The 17,478-nt window shown below is 32.7% G+C and overlaps 4 protein-coding genes across 4 annotated transcripts in view; 1 reads left to right on the top strand and 3 right to left on the bottom strand.

Annotated features, from left to right (window-relative positions):
* The window catches only part of LOTGIDRAFT_237390 (hypothetical protein), a gene marked incomplete at its 5' end in the record, with an annotated part of 3,425 nt that extends 1,702 nt beyond the window's left edge, over positions 1-1,723 (bottom strand). Inside the window, 3 exons of the mRNA XM_009046711.1 lie at positions 266-457; positions 1,314-1,424; positions 1,541-1,723. Of these exons, the coding sequence (XP_009044959.1) occupies positions 266-457; positions 1,314-1,424; positions 1,541-1,723 (486 nt within the window). The remainder of the gene's footprint in view (positions 1-265; positions 458-1,313; positions 1,425-1,540) is intronic.
* Positions 1,724-3,194: 1,471 nt separating this feature from the next.
* Positions 3,195-3,997, bottom strand: LOTGIDRAFT_170858 (hypothetical protein; the record flags this gene model as incomplete). Its single annotated transcript, XM_009046712.1, has 2 exons — positions 3,195-3,455; positions 3,947-3,997. 2 exons carry the CDS (start codon positions 3,995-3,997, stop codon positions 3,195-3,197), a joined length of 312 nt encoding a protein of 103 aa, XP_009044960.1.
* A 2,768-nt stretch (positions 3,998-6,765) lies between these two features.
* LOTGIDRAFT_136324 (hypothetical protein) lies at positions 6,766-8,167 on the top strand (the record flags this gene model as incomplete). The annotated part of the gene is made up of 2 exons (XM_009046713.1): positions 6,766-7,144; positions 7,944-8,167. Coding segments are annotated over 2 exons (603 nt in total), but the record flags the coding sequence as incomplete, so codon positions are not given.
* A 1,430-nt stretch (positions 8,168-9,597) lies between these two features.
* Positions 9,598-16,833, bottom strand: LOTGIDRAFT_151283 (hypothetical protein). Its single transcript, XM_009046714.1, has 5 exons — positions 16,567-16,833; positions 14,701-14,834; positions 13,854-13,988; positions 12,142-12,223; positions 9,598-11,139 (listed from the first exon to the last, which is right to left on the bottom strand). Exon 5 carries the CDS (start codon positions 10,091-10,093, stop codon positions 9,632-9,634), a length of 462 nt encoding a protein of 153 aa, XP_009044962.1. The 5' UTR covers positions 10,094-11,139; positions 12,142-12,223; positions 13,854-13,988; positions 14,701-14,834; positions 16,567-16,833; the 3' UTR covers positions 9,598-9,631.
* Between the last annotated feature and the right edge of the window lie 645 nt (positions 16,834-17,478).

Consider the following 17,478-nt stretch of genomic DNA (forward strand, 5'->3'; position numbering starts at 1 on the left):
TAATCTTTTTTCGACTATATAATTTCTATGGATCTTTATCGTGCACAGCCAGTATCACACAGTGCCTAGGTGGATTGTCCCATTTCACCAATTGAACGACTAGCACGTTCCTTCAGCAATGGTATACGACATTTTATCAAGGGAAAGCGGATTGAAAATATCTTGATCTATGCCGGGATTGAACTCTAGACCTTCAAGTAAACGCACAAACATCTAACTCACAGAAACACTGCGGTCCCAATAACGATTTAAAATTGATGCTTACATCCTGTGTTCCGCCATTGTTCGGACATGAACCGTCTGATTCTAGGAACAGATATGATTTGGTTGAATTTTGTTGACCACAGCACGATATCGGCACGATTGATTTACCACTAATATTGTCTTGCTTGAAATTCTCTCTCCATTTAGTGAATTTGTCGTAATCAGTTGGTCCGTTAATACCACAGCACATGTTCTAAAATAGAAAAATAATTGATTCCCACTGTGGCAATGATATAGAATTCCATGCCTTACCTCCTTACTAATCAACTAATGCAGACGAACACGGCGTGCAATGGGGAAAGGTTTGCCAAACCAGTAGCATACCCTACCCTGTCGAAAGATCGGTTAGAACGCCATGATTGATAGGGAGAAATCGAAAAGACAGGGTAGAAAAGACCATGGCACTATCTGAACCTGTGATTCAGGATCACTATTATATATGGATTAAATAGACAATACTATTGATACTGTCTAGCTGAGTCCCTCCAAAGACCTTATTCATACCATGATGATGATGATGAGGAGGAGGAGGAGGAAGACGAAGAGTGTGAGGATTATGGTGAAAAGGTGATTATGGTGATGATGAGGAGGAGGAGAAAGACGAAGAGGGTGATGATTATAGTGAAAAGGTGATTATGGTGATGATGATGAGGAGGAGGAAGACGAAGAGGGTGAGGATTATAGTGAAAAGGTGATAATGGTGATGATGATGATGATGAGGAGGAAGATGAAAACGAAGAGGGTGAGGATTATGGTGAAAAGGATGCTGAGGAAGACGAAGAGGATGAGGATGAGGATTATGGTGTAAAGGTGATAATGGTGATGATGATGATGAGGAGGAGGAAGATGAAAACGAAGATGGTGAGGATTATGGTGAAAAGGATGATGAGGAAGACTAGGAGAGTAAGAATGATGGTGAAAAGGTGATGATGGTGAAGATGATGATGATGAGGAGGAAGATTAAAACGAAGAGGGTCAGGATTATGGTGAAAAGGTGATGATGGTGATGATGACGATGGTGAGGACGAGAAAGAGGCGAACGAACTTACTTCGACCTGATAATAATCTAAAAAGATCGATGCAGTGTTTGATGTGTCATAGGTCTTTTCATATTGCTTAGAAAGCATTTCCACGGTCTTTTTGCCAGTAGCCTCTTTCACCTGTAATATTTCAATATTCATATATTATGTACCCCCCAAGGAGTGGTTCATAGGGTTTATGAGCATGATATTTCCTATCTTCACAATGTCACGCAATAACAAACTCCGTTTTATACCTTGATTGCAATAGCCACTATTCCTGTATCACAGATTGCAGTGAGTTGGTTGGATTGTTCGTCAGTACAGCCAATCAGAGCCCTCGACAGAAAGACTGTAAACATTGTTTCGTAATCATTATAGACTTTCTGTTGAAAGCACTGATTTCTGTATTCGTTAGCGTATCCATCAAATGGCTGCATTTACAAACTGCTAACTATTGCAGTCAAGCTATAAAACGAAGTTCGCAATAGCTTACTATCTCTTTAAAGGGATTGTAAAGAGGTTTTCTAAATAGAATTTATGTGTATTGGGGACACTGGTAGCATCAAGTTGCAATTAGTCATCATACACATAGTTTTAGTGTAATTGCAGGAACCACAGACGTCTGATTGAAAATTGAAATGTAAATTGTAAATTGATGCTATCAGTATCCCCGATATCCCTCTTTACAATCCCTTTAGGACTCGCAAGACAAAACACAAAGTTGGGTGTGAATACTGTCTGCTCGAAAAAAAAAATCTTTTATTCCTTTACACAGGAATCCCCAAAATATTTGTGTAGGGTGTTATAGGAGATACTCTCTTATAGAAGCACTGGCCTAGGTCACAAGTAGAGATCATGGATTAGAATACATTAATTTGATAAGAAATAATTTACAAGCTAAACAAATAATCTAAAAATGCAAAGCGATCTATTATGGACAAGAACATTACTCAGATTTTTATTCCTTTTGTAAGCAGTCACCAAACTTAACGTTTAGTATAGATGTTAGGGAATTCATCCTGGAGCTCTTCATAAAAGCGTTTGACAATCACAGAGGCATTTATAGCTATAGAATTGTATGTTGCATCAAAGGTATAATTTGATTGTCATGCTGTTTATTTAGGCCGTTAGGTACAACTGTTTGTAATTGGTCTATCCAGAAACTCTCCCTTTGCAATAGCTTGGTTTTTTGTTTGGTTGTTGTAGATACAGAAGCCTTTCCTATGGGCATAACAAGAAGATCATCAATGGAAAGATTGGATGAATTGAAATGATTCGCGATTGGTCTATCTTTTATATGGAGAATGTCAAAGCTATGAAGGGTTACACGAGTACTCAACGTGTTTTGGGTTTCTCCAACATAATGCACGTCGCATTTTTTACCGGAAAGTTTTATTCCTTAAATTTAAATCATACTTAACCTGTTGTTGGTTGGTCATTACAAATATAACAACTCCTTGTTGAGTCATGATCAAAATAACCACGATAGTGCAATACTGAAACATATTATATAGATCGTCACAGTATCACCCCAAACATCTTCACGATGTCAAGCTATTACAACCATCGGCTTAGGCCTATACATTGTATGCAATAGCCACCTTTCTTGTATCACTGAAGTTAACAAATGCAGTGTTTTGATTGAATCAGAGGCCTCGATTAAAAGTCACTAAACACTAAGTCATGGTGTAAAAGTCTTTCTGGCGAGGTCTCTGATTGTCTGGCGTACAATCCATTCATCGTTAAGAACAGCCAATTTAGGGAAACCACAGACAGTTGCCGAACGGAAATTCTTTTGCAATCGCAAAAAAAAGTAGATAAAAAAAAATTGGCGCACTTGTCCCTTTAACGGTTTACCTTATGCAACATTCACGATAGATACATAGTTTACCCTGTAAAGTACATTGACTATAAATTTTTACCAACCAGAAGAAGACTGCAAACAGTTTGTCGAATAGCTCCGCAGAATCCCAAAATGGCGATAATCAATATACCAAGTCCACATCCCATTAAAACAAAACTGGCCTCTTGGACTGAATCTAACAATATTTTGATGCCGGTAAACACCACAGTATTTTTGTTAACATTCAGTAAAGCTCCAAACTTGTTCAAGTAGCCATCATCAACAGCCATCCATAATCCAAAGGCAAACATTGCGAGTCCACATACCTGCAATATTTTAAGTTAAATATTCCCCCATTCTTCAGTCTAACAATCTTTTTATTTCGTTGTTTGTTATGTATAAATTGGACCACTTGAGTGAGAATGTCAGTAACCGATAGCTCAGCTTATATTCTTGATACGATGGACCTATGGGTAACGGTTCATCCAGCTAATGTTCTTGATACCATGGAACCATAGGTAACGGTTCGCCCAGCCAATGTTCTTGATACCAGCCTCTGATAGCTAATTCGACAGATGTCGCCTGTTGTAGAGACAGAAAAATAGGCCCTGTTAAATTATGTATGTATTATATTCCATAACAGTTTTTTTTTTATTTAACAGGGCCTTTTTCTTCTGACTCTACTTCAGCCGACAACTATCAAAATTTCCATCAGAGGTTGGAATAGAGGCAGATTTTTAGGACTACGGTTCGCCCAGCTAATACATATCATAATGATTGCCAAAGTCAATAAACGAATTAAAATAACACGACTTACCAAAAAGATAAGGTTCATAGCTATCAAGCTGAATCTTGCAAATGCCGCCATGTTTCTGCAAATAATTGAATAAATATTAGATACAATGTCACCCTAATAACAGTTTTAAAGAGGCTATTTAATCCTACATAAATATGGAGTTAAGGGTGAACGTGTACCAACTAAATGTAATTCAGTAATTATATGCGTCTAAGCATCATGATACGTTACTCAGTTCTCCAAAAGGTTAAAGATGGGTTCCCTTATTTTCATTTATGAAAATGGGAATGCTAATACATATATGAATAGAAAGTAGAGGTGTTCTAATGACTTGGATAAATATCAGTTTATCTCACATGTCCATAATTAATTCATAATAAGCTAAATTAGAAGGGAATTACCAGTAGAATTCCAATGAGTGACCGATCAAGAAAGGTCAAAAAGTCTTTTTTGTTTATCCTGACTTTACATACATGGACATTTATGCAATAAGAACATAATGATATGATTAAGAATACATGATAATTCATTAGAAACACCAATTAATCAAATAGTTTTGTTTAATTTGACACTAAAAAACTAGGAAAACAAAAATGTTAAGTTTACGTCTAAACAAATTAAAATCAATTTTCGAATGTTTAATATGTCTGGAATAATCAAATTCTTTTGACTGTTATTTGTTTAGATCGTGGTTGCTACGTTTAGATTAGGGACACTTTCTACACTTGTTATCGTGTACATTGTTTCAAATACAAGAATATATCCGATAAAATTTGAGATGAAAACTTTAATTTCTCCCGAGTGAGACACCATTTAATCTTCTAGGCTTTGATGTTCTTCTGTTGGAATTCAATACCAAGGCAGGTATAGCTAACTGCTCCTGGCACAATTGGATTCCTCGACCACCAAAATTTGATATTAAGCTTTCAGCAAGTCAAGAGCTGACACAGATCCAACACAATAAGCAATTAAAGAGTTTTTTTGGTCGCCATGTTAATCCAAAATGGCGTCTCAGTTTGAAGAAGCTCCCAATCATTAAGAAATGTTAACAGTATGTTCATTCTCTTGCACTATTAGGTTTATGTAGTCTGGTCTTTCTAGACGCTTTAAAAACGGCCAGTAAAACCTTTTGCTTCAATTAAAGCGACAATACCATATACATAAAACGTTCAGGAGAAATTCACTGAATGAGATATAATATGACGTATAAAAAGAAAATCTATTTACAAATTTTCAAATTTTTTGGTGAGTTGATGCTTTATTTTTGGTGGGGCTCATCCTTTAAATGATAATGGGGAAAAGATGTAATGATACAGAGTAACGAGTCACAGCTGCCACAAAATACCTGTAGGTTGACATAGCATATCATATTACTATAAATAATTTGTATCCGTAGCTAATTTCATAATATCTCAACCATGCCATGTGAACTTTCAACTTTTTATAGGAGAAACAAAAATCTGAGTTGTGCACTTTTGGCAACGACACCGTTCCATAAAATTAGTCGCCCAAATACTGCTTCACAGGATATATATATCTTAATTATACCAATAGCTCTTTTAAAATTGAACTTCCATCAGTGTATTTTGTATTTTATTTAATGAAAAGTGGTACGGATAACCGAATTGGAACTGTATCCACAGGCGATGCAAATATCTAGACGACAGTACCCTTATATCCAAAATGGCTATATTTCTACAACAAGCCAATCTGTGAACATGGCATCACCAATTTGTGTACATGATATCACCAATTTGTGTATATGAGTATCACCAATTTGTGTATATGAGCATCACCAATCTGTGTATACGAACCAACTTGTGTATATGAGCATATGTATATGAGAATCCCAATTTGTGTATATGAACATATATACATAATATGAGCATCACCAATTTGTGTATATGAACATCACCAATTTGTGTATATGAACCAATTTTTGTATATGAGCATATATTATATATATGGGAATACCCAATTTATGTATATGAGCATCACCAATTTGTGTATACGAACCAATTTGTGTATATGAGCATATATACATAATATTAGCATCACCAATTTGTGTATATGAGCATCACCAATTTTTATATATGGACATTTAGCCTTTCGAATAGATCCAAATAAAAATAACTTGCCAGTCAAATCATACGCATACACACTATCTTGTCAAATTTTTAGATGCAAGAGCACTACGGATCGTATTGATTAATCTGTCAAGTTCCTCTTCAAAACCCAGATGTTCATTGCATCGGTAATCAAATCCTTACTCAAAATCCGTTACACCAAAATGTCTTCAAATACAAACTCGATCAAGATTTCATGAATATAAATGATAACACCAAGATCTCATTAATACAAATCATTAAAATCGATTCAAAATTGTAGTTTCTATTGTGCTGCCATTAAAATTGTGGGTGTATCACGATGGCCGTCGCTATTTATTCTTTAAAAAAAACGTTGGTCGAAACATAATACAAATGTCACTAAAAACAGAAAAAGACTGTAGACTCTATTGTGCTTACAAAAATATTGACAGACAGATGGAAAGGGGAGACGACAATATAAATATGTCAACATTTCCAACGGCTTGACAAATAAATGAATTAGCTTCAAATAGTGCAATATAATCCATGCATTTGTGCCTCAAATGACCAAATCTACGTATCTGTGCCTCATATTACCAAATCTATGTATTTGTGCCTCAAATTACCAAATCTATGTATTTGTGCCTCAAATGACCAAATCTATGTATTTGTGCCTCAAATTACCAAATCTATGTATTTGTGCCTCATATTACCAAATCTATGTATTTGTGCCTCAAATGACCAAATCTATGTATCTGTGCCTCATATTACCAAATCTATGTATTTGTGCCTCATATTACCAAATCTATGTATTTGTGCCTCAAATTACCAAATCTATGTATTTGTGCCTCAAATGACCAAATCTATGTATTTGTGCCTCATATTACCAAATCTATGTATTTGTGCCTCAAATTACCAAATCTATGTATTTGTGCCTCATATTACCAAATCTATGTATTGTGTCTCAAATTAACAAACCTATGTATTTGTGCCTCATATAACCAAATCTATGTATATGTGCCTCATATTACCAAATCTATGTATTTGTGCCTCATATTACCAAATCTATGTATTTGTGCCTCATATTACCAAATCTATGTATTTATGCCTCATATTACCAAATCTATGTATTGTGTCTCAAATTACCAAATATATGTACTTGTGCCTCATATTACCAAATCTATGTATTGTGTCTCAAATTACCAAATCTATGTATTTGTGTCTCAAATTAATAAACCTATGTATTTGTCCCTCATATTACTTAACCAATCTATGTATTCCCACGAAGTCACTGCTAGAAAATTACAAATTCCCACGAAGTCACCGTTTTATTTTCTTTGATGATTTACAGTTATGCCGCTACGGGATTAAAGGTGTTAAGAGCTCATTAACGGTGACATAAATTCATGAAAATCGTTCACTATTTAATATTAACATAACTAATTATCAGTGTCACGCATTTATACCCAACTCACGAAACGGTCGTTACCTGGTAGTAGTTTCAACATACCAAATCATGCGATATCTTTCTGTGTATAGACGATGGCACTGACGATCGAATTCTTGGTTTTCCACTGACTGTTCAGATGGATTACGAGATTGTGGCCAAGAATGCTGTGTTATCAGTTTTACCAGAATCGCAATGGAAGGGCTGTTTATTTTTGTTTTTTTTCAAACAGTATTTCTTTATTTACAGATAAATTTTACAATGTACATATATATGCGATACAGAAAGAAGCATAATGCTTATTTGAATCTGCCTCGCTGGACAAAGGTCAATGTTTATGATATATTTCATGAAACCAATTAAAAATTAAAAATAAACAGAATAGGGCAATAAGTTAATATATTTAAGTCCTGGTTTTAAATACTAAATAACATTATAAAGGGAGTGGTAGGAAAGGGGTGTGGGCAGAGAGATCGTATGATAGACATGTGTCTCAAATTAAACCTATGTATTTGTGCCTCATATTACCAAATCTATGTATTTATGCCTCATATTACCAAATCTATGTATATGTGCCTCATATTACCAAATCTATGTATTTATGCCTCATATTACCAAATCTATTTGTGCCTCAAATTAACAAATCTACGTTTTACGTTTTTGGAAATAAGTGTCGAATATTTAAATGAAACAAAATTTATTCATTAGATTAACCTAAATCCTGATTCAAAACAATTGCCTACAATTCAATATAACTACATCATAAGCCAAAATATAAAAAGGAAAAATTCTTAAATGAACAATAATATAGAGAGATATTCATGAAAACACTTACCCAAATATTACTCTATGTCTAGTTGCGCGCTCGAAATTCTATAATGTTCTAACTAAAAATATTTCAACATTCTTATATATTCACAAATTGAGACTATTCATAAATCAATAATTTCAAATTCAAATTCATATTTTTAATCGTAATAATATATATTAGTTATATGAATATTATGTTCGATATTGTCTTTTATCGGCCTTTCAAATTTTATATACATAAATCAAATAATTATTTATTTTCTTATGGACCTTCATTCAATTTTTTTACAACCATTCTATAAACTTCTTGGTTTCTTTTGTATCTTGTTTTGAAATAATTCAAAAATAACTTAATGAGTTTCTCAACTAGTAAAAGGGAATCAAGAGAATTGGGATTTGACAATAATATGAAACTCCGTGTGCCTCGCGCCGCGTTCGCTCATTTATTTTCACTGTGCAATTGCGACCCTCCCGCCTCCGCCGCCAATATGTTATATACGTCACATCGTAAAACATAGGAATATCGAATAAAATATTTGGCTGAAGTGTTGCATGAAATAAGGTATTGATTTGAGTAAAGTAACATACCAGGCAAATCAGATAATATTGATATATGAACTGTATTGAAACGAATCTTCATGAACATATGATAGATCCCCTGAAAAGAGGTTGAGATGGCTTTTAGCTTTTATCGGCCGTCTAACATATTGTTTAGAAATGGCACTGGCAGCATTAAAATAATTTTTTTAGAGAATGCATCTGAGGATTTACCGGCATTTCATGAGATGATTTGAGCAAATAAGATTTTAAGAAGGCCGGGTGCACCCAGCAAGTAACCATCATTGTCAAGCTGTTACGACCTCCTTTTATAGTTCGACATCATTAGTTACCATACATGTGTACAGGTCAGGAAAACAAATCTGGAGATTGGGTGAAAAGCTAATAGTTACTCACGGAAGTTTGTAAATGCAGTGATTTGATTGGATTGTATGCATACGTATACAGCAAATTAGAGCCTTCGACAGGAAGACTGTGACAAATATTTTTTTTCTAGCTTATATTTTTTAATCCAGCCACTTGTGTCAAATTAGCCTTTTGATCTAACCTAATAGATCAAACTGTCAACGCTGGAGAGGGTAGAAATTTTATTGTTTAAGCAGAAGCCATCACGTTAAGTCAAAAGGTTAATTTGAAGAAAGCTCAAGAGGGCTGTCGTTAGACCTAGACTGAAGTGTCTATTAAAAATAAAAGCTACTAATAAAAAAACCGAAATGAAATGAATGGAGTTTTACATCCTACTTTTCTGCAAATAAAAAAACAACACAATTACGGAATTTATTTCATTAATTTATTTATATATAATTATAAAATATCTCTAAAAGGCTTCACACTTTTAGCAGGCAACCCTTGCATTTCTCTCAAACCCTCCATAACTAATTTGATTTTGGCTTTGATTCTAGAGGCATCTTGTGTCAAAACATTAGCATGCTCTGACAACCTTGTAGTTTTCTTCTGAATAAATTTCAAAGCTTCCTCAAAAGTGAATTCAACAAAGAAGCCATAACCGATGGCAACACAAATTTTAGAGGCGTCTGTCACCTTGGCTTGAACGAAGAAACTGTTGCCTAGATCTATCTTGGTTTTGAGTTCATCTTCTAACAATTGACTCTCCTGTAGTCTTTCAATCACTATCTTTAACTGTAAATAATCAGAAGTCTCCTTGTGGATTTTATCACGAGCTTCCAGTATCTTTTTCAAGTCTTCTCTCAACGTGTTGTTAAGGAATGTTTCATATTGAATCACTTTTGATGTCTTTTCATCCATTTTTAGAATGATCCACAGTTTTGTGTTCTGAAAGACTTTCTTATAAATGTAAGATATTGTCTAAGGCACACAAAATATTAAATGCAAATTAATATACAAATCAATACAAAATTGATGATCAAAATGTTGATTATAGCTATAGGAAATATACTTTTTGGTATAAATATACTTATATATAATGCACTGTTTTAACAGGAATTTTGCAGCAATGTTGGAATGTATAGTAAAACACAAATTACACATTCAATAAATAATACATATTTCCCCACAAAACTTCTAAAAAAATAACTTTTCATTAAGAAATACTGTACAAATCAGTCTTTCCTTTTTTTGGCAAAATAGTAAAAATCTGCTGAAATTTATCCATAACCACACAGAATGATGACAAAATACCACAATGATTGTTCACAAAGGACCACTATGATTTTTCACAAAATACCACAATGAAATTTCACAAAGTACCACTATGGTTTTTCACAAAGTACCACTATGGTTTTTCACAAAATACCACTATGATTTTTCACAAGGAAATTTCACAAAATACCACTATGATTTTTCACAAAATACCACTATGAAATTTCACAAAGTACCACTATGATTTTTCACAAAATACCACTATGAAATTTCACAAAGTACCACTATGATTTTTCACAAAATACCACTATGAAATTTCACAAAGAACCACTATGAAATTTCACAAAGTACTACAATGATTTTTCACAAAATACCATATGATTTTACAAATTCACAAAATATCACTATGGAAACGGATGAGAAGCTATATTTGGGTACGCATTATATAACTGAAGTTGAATTTTGATTCACTCGTTGTGTTTGGACATCAAATCGTATTGACGATTGTTCTGTTGATGGTGGTGAGGCAGCTATCACATCACAAGGTGATTCAATATTATCAACATACACCAGGCTTTGACGTTGGAGACGTTTGCGTTTATAGCGAAGATACAACAATATAACAAGTAAAATACTAGCTATCAGTAATAAGGCTAATAAACAACCAACTGCAATCTGGCCTGCTTTATTTACTGAAATTTTAAAACAATAATAATAAGGAAAGCATTAACTGTGTATGGATCTAAAGTAGAAGTTTTAAGGCCATGACTCAGTATTTTCGGTAAATTGTACATTAGTCTAAGAAACAGGAATTGTTGAATTATTAACTCCGCCATAATGCAGAACAAATAAAGACTGGATAATCAAATAAAATAATTTTCGGTCAGAAGATTAGCTATTGAAAGAAGACAATAAAAAGTGAAATTTCTAGTTTGAAGTATTTTTAAAGCTGAGCTATTATACAATATTTCTGATTCAAGACTACTTACAAGTTTTCTTGGCCCACATAAATCTCCGAAAATGGTGAACCATGGCCTTAAAAATCATCCTTTGTTTGTACAAAATAATAACAAAACAATATGTCAGGCTATGTGATTCTATAACATGACTAAATACCACAAGTTAACATTGTGAAATGTAATGAAGAAACAACCGTCAGATTTTATTTAACACATTTACACCAATTCAAAAAAAATATTGTTAACCTTTTTATGTGCATCCATAACACTTATAGCTTCTTTTTAAACAATTGTTATTGATTATTGTGAATAAACAGACTCAGTTTATACAGACACTACAGGGAGTAATTTGGAATGGTGCAAATAGAAGCTATAAGTGTTCAAAGTCAAAACTACTAATTAAAGTTATACTACCTCTTATTTTAAGATTACCAAAAAATTGAAATTTTTAAACTTGGCCAAAATGAGTCTTTCTTTATCAGTGGGCTTACCTGGTGTCAAAACTTTACAACAAAATCCCTCTATAATCTAATAAATCCATAAAACTAAGTAATTTTGAAATATGTTTAGAAGTGTTTTTCAATCATTTTATTTCGTTTGATGCATATATTGTCTTATATAGAGATTCTATTCTTTAGTCATGGCACCTGTATACACTTTTTGACCAAGTTCAAGACCATTCTAAGAAGTAATATTTCTTTAAATTGTAAGGAAAAGTAAAAAGATGAGACTTACATCCAATACAATCTTCAGTGTTTAAATGTACAGTATCATGTAGAAAATATGCTTTTTTCTGATTAGATACTTCAAAATCAGCCTGAAAAAAATGATATTATATCAAACTATATTATTCTAGCATGATATAAAATATAAATATAACAAATTTCTCTTCACTGAATGGCTTTCACTATTTGCCTCTTGGCTGATAGATGTTTTTCTATATGTTCCAGAGCCCAAGAAAAGACGATTCATATTTTTAACTTTCAAATGCAGATAATTCTCGACACACATTGATTTGAAGGCTTAAATTTCCACAGTGAGCTGTGAACACTATTACTGATTGACCTAGCTAAAAAATCCAGTTTCTGAGACAAAGGTACGTCTGGTAAAAAAACTGTCCCTTCCATTCTGCTGAAATATTACTAATCAGGAGTTTAAATCAGGCCCATAGCTAGAGGAGGGCCAGGCCCCTATTAAGAAAATTTTGCACCACTTGAAAAATTTAGATGACTTAAATGAAATGTGGCTATAGTTGAATACTTCTTCAAAAAATAATGACCCCCACCCTGCTAAAACCTTGGGCCAACTATGGGTCTGGTATAAATAGATCTACATATGGGCACTTATTATAAAAATAACAGAGATAATGTGGTTTAATAGAACATAGCATTTTTATCAAAAAATATGTTATAAAATGTACAATACAGTAAATTATTGATTAAATAAACAACAACAGTTGTTGTAGAGCAATATAGAAATACCACTGTTAAAATAGTTCTCAATACATCAATTATAGAGCAATATAGAAATACCACTGTTAGAATAGTTCTCAATACATCAATTGTAGAGTGATATAGAAATACCACTGTTAAAATAGTTCTCAATACATCAATTATAGAGCGATATAGAAATACCACTGTTAAAATAGTTCTCAATACATCAAATATAGAGCGATATGGAAATACCACTGTTAAAATAGTTCTCAATACAACAAATATAGAGCAATATAGAAATACCACTGTTAAAATAGTTCTCAATACAACAAATATAGAGCAATATAGAAATACCACTGTTAAAATAGTGCCCAATACATCAATTGTAGAACATACAAACCTTTGGTAGAAAACTTGAAAAGATCAGAAAATGTAATGTGATTTTATTTTGATTGGTTTAGGCTATCTTTATGCTCCATGATTTTAACTATATTGGTGTTATCAAATATTAAAGAATTTTTCCTGCTATTACTGACAGAATGCATTTTTGCCAGATCCTTCCATTTGAAACTATGTTGATTGTAAGCCTATATATTTCATGCTAACTCTGACCCTGTATGTTCTGCAAACACGATATTCTAACTCATTTATCATCCAAAAATTGCCAATTGGAGAGGTAATTTCTAAATTACTCAAAAACAAAATCCACAAATAACCATTTGTAATAACTACTGAAAGTAACAGATAAAAGTCTGTTGATCTTGAATAAGTTATTATTCCAGTCATCTCAGCTGTATGGGTACAGATAATTCAGCAAAACTCAATGCCAAGATGTTTGGCCAATCCCTTAAACTGAACTGGTTATCCTTATAAAATATATCTGTTTATTTTTTTTGTCCGCCATTTTGAACACTGTTCCTACTTGTTTTAACAAACAGTTTCCTGTTGATTCCATGAATCCCAAATAAGTAGAACTGACTAATCCAGGGCCAATCAACAAAAATTCAAACATACCTTCACAAATAAATCTCTGTTTTCATCATAGGCCAGAAAGACTTGTAACTCCACATCCACATCTAACCCATCTACAGTCTTTGATTCTTGACTTTTAGAGAATGTACCAGACCAATCTATATTAGGCTGTTCATGCTGAAACCAAAATGAAATGAAATGTATTGAGCTACACAGCACATTGATATGATAAAAATATGACAAGGCTAAATGGAAACTAAAAAGGTTGGATTTTACAATAGCGAATAAAGCCAAACATAACCGTCTATTGCACCAACAGCCAAATTATTTAAGTCTTTCTGTTGAGGGCTCTGATTGGCTGTATTTGGTAGCACACAATCAAATCAATTCCAGGCATTTACAAACTGGCTATTGCAGTCAATATATCCCCTAAATGTCTTAAAGATGGGTTTTTCTTATTTTTTAGTGTCAAATTAAGCAAACTATTTGATTAATTGTTGTTTCTAATGAATTATCATGTATTATTAGTCATATTATTATGTTCTTATTGCATATAATTAAGAGTTTTAACTAATCATAAATGTTCCCATGTAAGTACAATCTGGATAAACGAAAAACTTTCCTTCTAATTTAATTAGCTAATTATGAATTAATTATGGACATGTGAGACAAACTGATAATTTTCTCCAAGTCATTTGAACATCTCTTCTTTCTATTCATATAAGTATTAGCATTTCCATTTTCATAAACAAAAATAAGGGAACCCATCTTTAAGGATTATTAATTTTATACAAATTTGTCCAAGGAACAGTATTGGTCTCTTATGGCGGTCATTGGTTCACCCATCACAATGCACAATACCCAGTTAATAATCATAATAAAAATTTACCGTGATATGAAAAGAAACTTGAACTGGTTCAGAACATTTATCTATTTTAGCTTGAATTATGACCATATGAAAACCATCTAATCTATATCTACATTCTGCTTCAAGGTTATAAAACCTACATATCACATCATTCCCTGATAATTAGAAGAAATAGAACAAAATTAAATGACACTCTTTAAGTCTTTAAAACTATAGTACTCCCTTTTTTGCATGGATAATGAGATAATCAATGTAATGCCTTGATTAATGCGTGATTCAGTTCAACCTTTAAATTAAAGGAATATTAGAATTAACATAAAATGTAAACATTTTAAACTTGGCCTATAAGACCATTGTTATATATATTCATATATATTTATTCATATTAGACCCCAATATCATCCTGGTTTGGCCTTGTTTATATTATTATTGGGTATTATACTTATACTTACTATACTTATGTCATAATTGAAGAGCGGCTAGCTCTCTCTTCTGAAATTTTCATGTTTTTTGTATGCTGACATTCTTTTTGAAGAGAACCTCATTTATAACTTTAAAAATGTGTTGTTATAAACCCTCGAATGACACAATACCATATATTCATCAATAGATATACCTGGTGTCATAAATAACATAACAGGATCCTTATATAATCTGATAAATACAAAAAACTTAGTAATTATCCATGAAAATGCAATTAATTATTGAAAAACGTTTGATATTAAGATTAATTTTTCAATAATTTTCAGTAATTAGTTTCATGAATTTTTCAATTTTCTAGATTTTACAGGGATTCTGTTGTAACTTTATGACACCAGGTAAGTTCACTGATGAATATATACTCATATTGACATTCTTGAAAACTCATTCTTTGACGTAGTATCACTTTAATGGAAAAATATCCATCAAAGAATTTTTTACTCAGTTTTATAAGTAGGCTCAATTACTGAGGCTTAGCTCTATTTCCTTAACTAGTCTAAATGTTATTATTAACCATTAGGCCTAATGGTACTGCATTGGCCAATTTATTATCCTCATACCAGTTTTGAAAAAATAAAAGGTTTGCTGTCGCTTTTTGTCGCTGGGGATTATTTTCTATAAATCCATAAAACCTTTATTTTGTCTAAAGATGACAGTTTTATTTTGAATATTTGTTGGTGAAATTTTTATACCACACAAATACTCAAATTTCAAAAATGGTAAACTTCCTCACCTATTTTGACAGGTGTTAAATAAAATTGGAACATATGTCTCAGCAATAAATTTAAAAAACAGAAAGAAAAATTTTTTAAATGTTCATCAAATGAAAAAAGATGATAAAAAAAGATGATAAAATATACATCACAATTTAAAAAATTATATAACGATTAGGCCCTATGTTATAGAGAAAACACAAAAAAAAAAAAAAAACAGCTTGACTTTGACAGCCGAGAATACATAAATAAAATGTTAACAAGTGATGTGGATGTCTTGTGACCAAGTGACTTCCAACATACAACATTCATAGACATTTTCATTTGATAAATCAATTTTTATCACAAAAAAGTAATGGTAACAGGACAAGGAAACCATTTTAACTTATTTTTAGTGAAATAATCGTATAAACTAGTTTATCTGCCAGGGCTCGATTCCAGTGTATCCACAAGAAATCTGACTGTTGAAAATTTAACCTAAAGTGATGAAATCAGTGATATATTAAGTGTGTACTGGCTACTAAAAATTCATCAGTCAAATTGGGGTACAATTAATATTTTGACTGTGCGATAAGCCAACACAACACAGTCACAATAAAAGTTTAACAACACGATACATCTACTAGTAAGAGATTCCCTTGATAAATTGATAAAGATTCGTTGTCTATGAGCAGACAATTATTAGGCTACTTACCCTTATTGATTGAGATGAATAAAGCATATATCAAAAGATAAATCAGTATCATCTTGCCGAGTTCATTTCTGAGATTTAGTGATTATTTCAACTTTTAAGTTATATAAATACAAAATCCAAGCAGCTTCATGAAATGCTTGGGACAGGGTCTCTCCTAAATTTACCCGAAAAGCAGAACTACTACATCAACACACAAAATAAGAAAAAAGTTGAGTTGTAAAATTCTAAATAAAGGAAAAGGGCAAGTGATAATGACTTTGTAAGTTCAAGAAATTTTAGTTTATTAAACTAAAGACTTTTGTCACCTCCCTTTTCAGAGAAACAAGACTTCAGACCACAACCACAAGTTTTATCTAAAACTATAAAACATTGCTTTGTGCCAATAAGGCCAGGCCTGACATAAAACGGATGAAATATACTTGCCACTGGCTATTTTCAAAGAAACTTCAGTGGTAGTTACTTATTACCGTTACTTCTTAAAACTTATAGATCATTAAGCAAGTTCAAATGGTACAATGCGGTCATTTCTTTGTACCGATAAGAGTTACTTATCCATAAGTTTAATCATCCTTGCTTTTTGGGACTCTTCGACCAGTCAAAGCGCCCATAAAAAAGACAATACTGTCCCTAATATAGTAATGATTAAGTTGATTTCGCTACCCTCTGACACTCTTGAGTGAAACAGAGGTACAAACGGAGCTGCGGTGGCAGAAATATGTTCTTTTCAAAAAAATAATGAATTTTCTACACAGCGCAAGCACAAAGACGTCCAATGCCCCTTGCTACAATTTCTACGTGTCACTGTAGCAGGCAACGCCTAAATATGGGTTACAAATGGGTGTCTGAATATTCAGGACTCCGCCTAAAGCAAAAGAAAAACCTTTTATTATATTACACGCCATGTCAAATACA

Source organism: Lottia gigantea (genome assembly GCF_000327385.1).
Source record: "Lottia gigantea unplaced genomic scaffold LOTGIsca_105, whole genome shotgun sequence".
Classification (NCBI taxonomy): Eukaryota; Metazoa; Mollusca; class Gastropoda; family Lottiidae; genus Lottia; species Lottia gigantea.

Excerpts from the sequence above, each read along its gene's own strand:
- LOTGIDRAFT_151283 (XM_009046714.1), bottom strand. The coding sequence starts at position 10,093 with ATGGATGAAAAGACATCAAAAGTGATTCAATATGAAACATTCCTTAAC.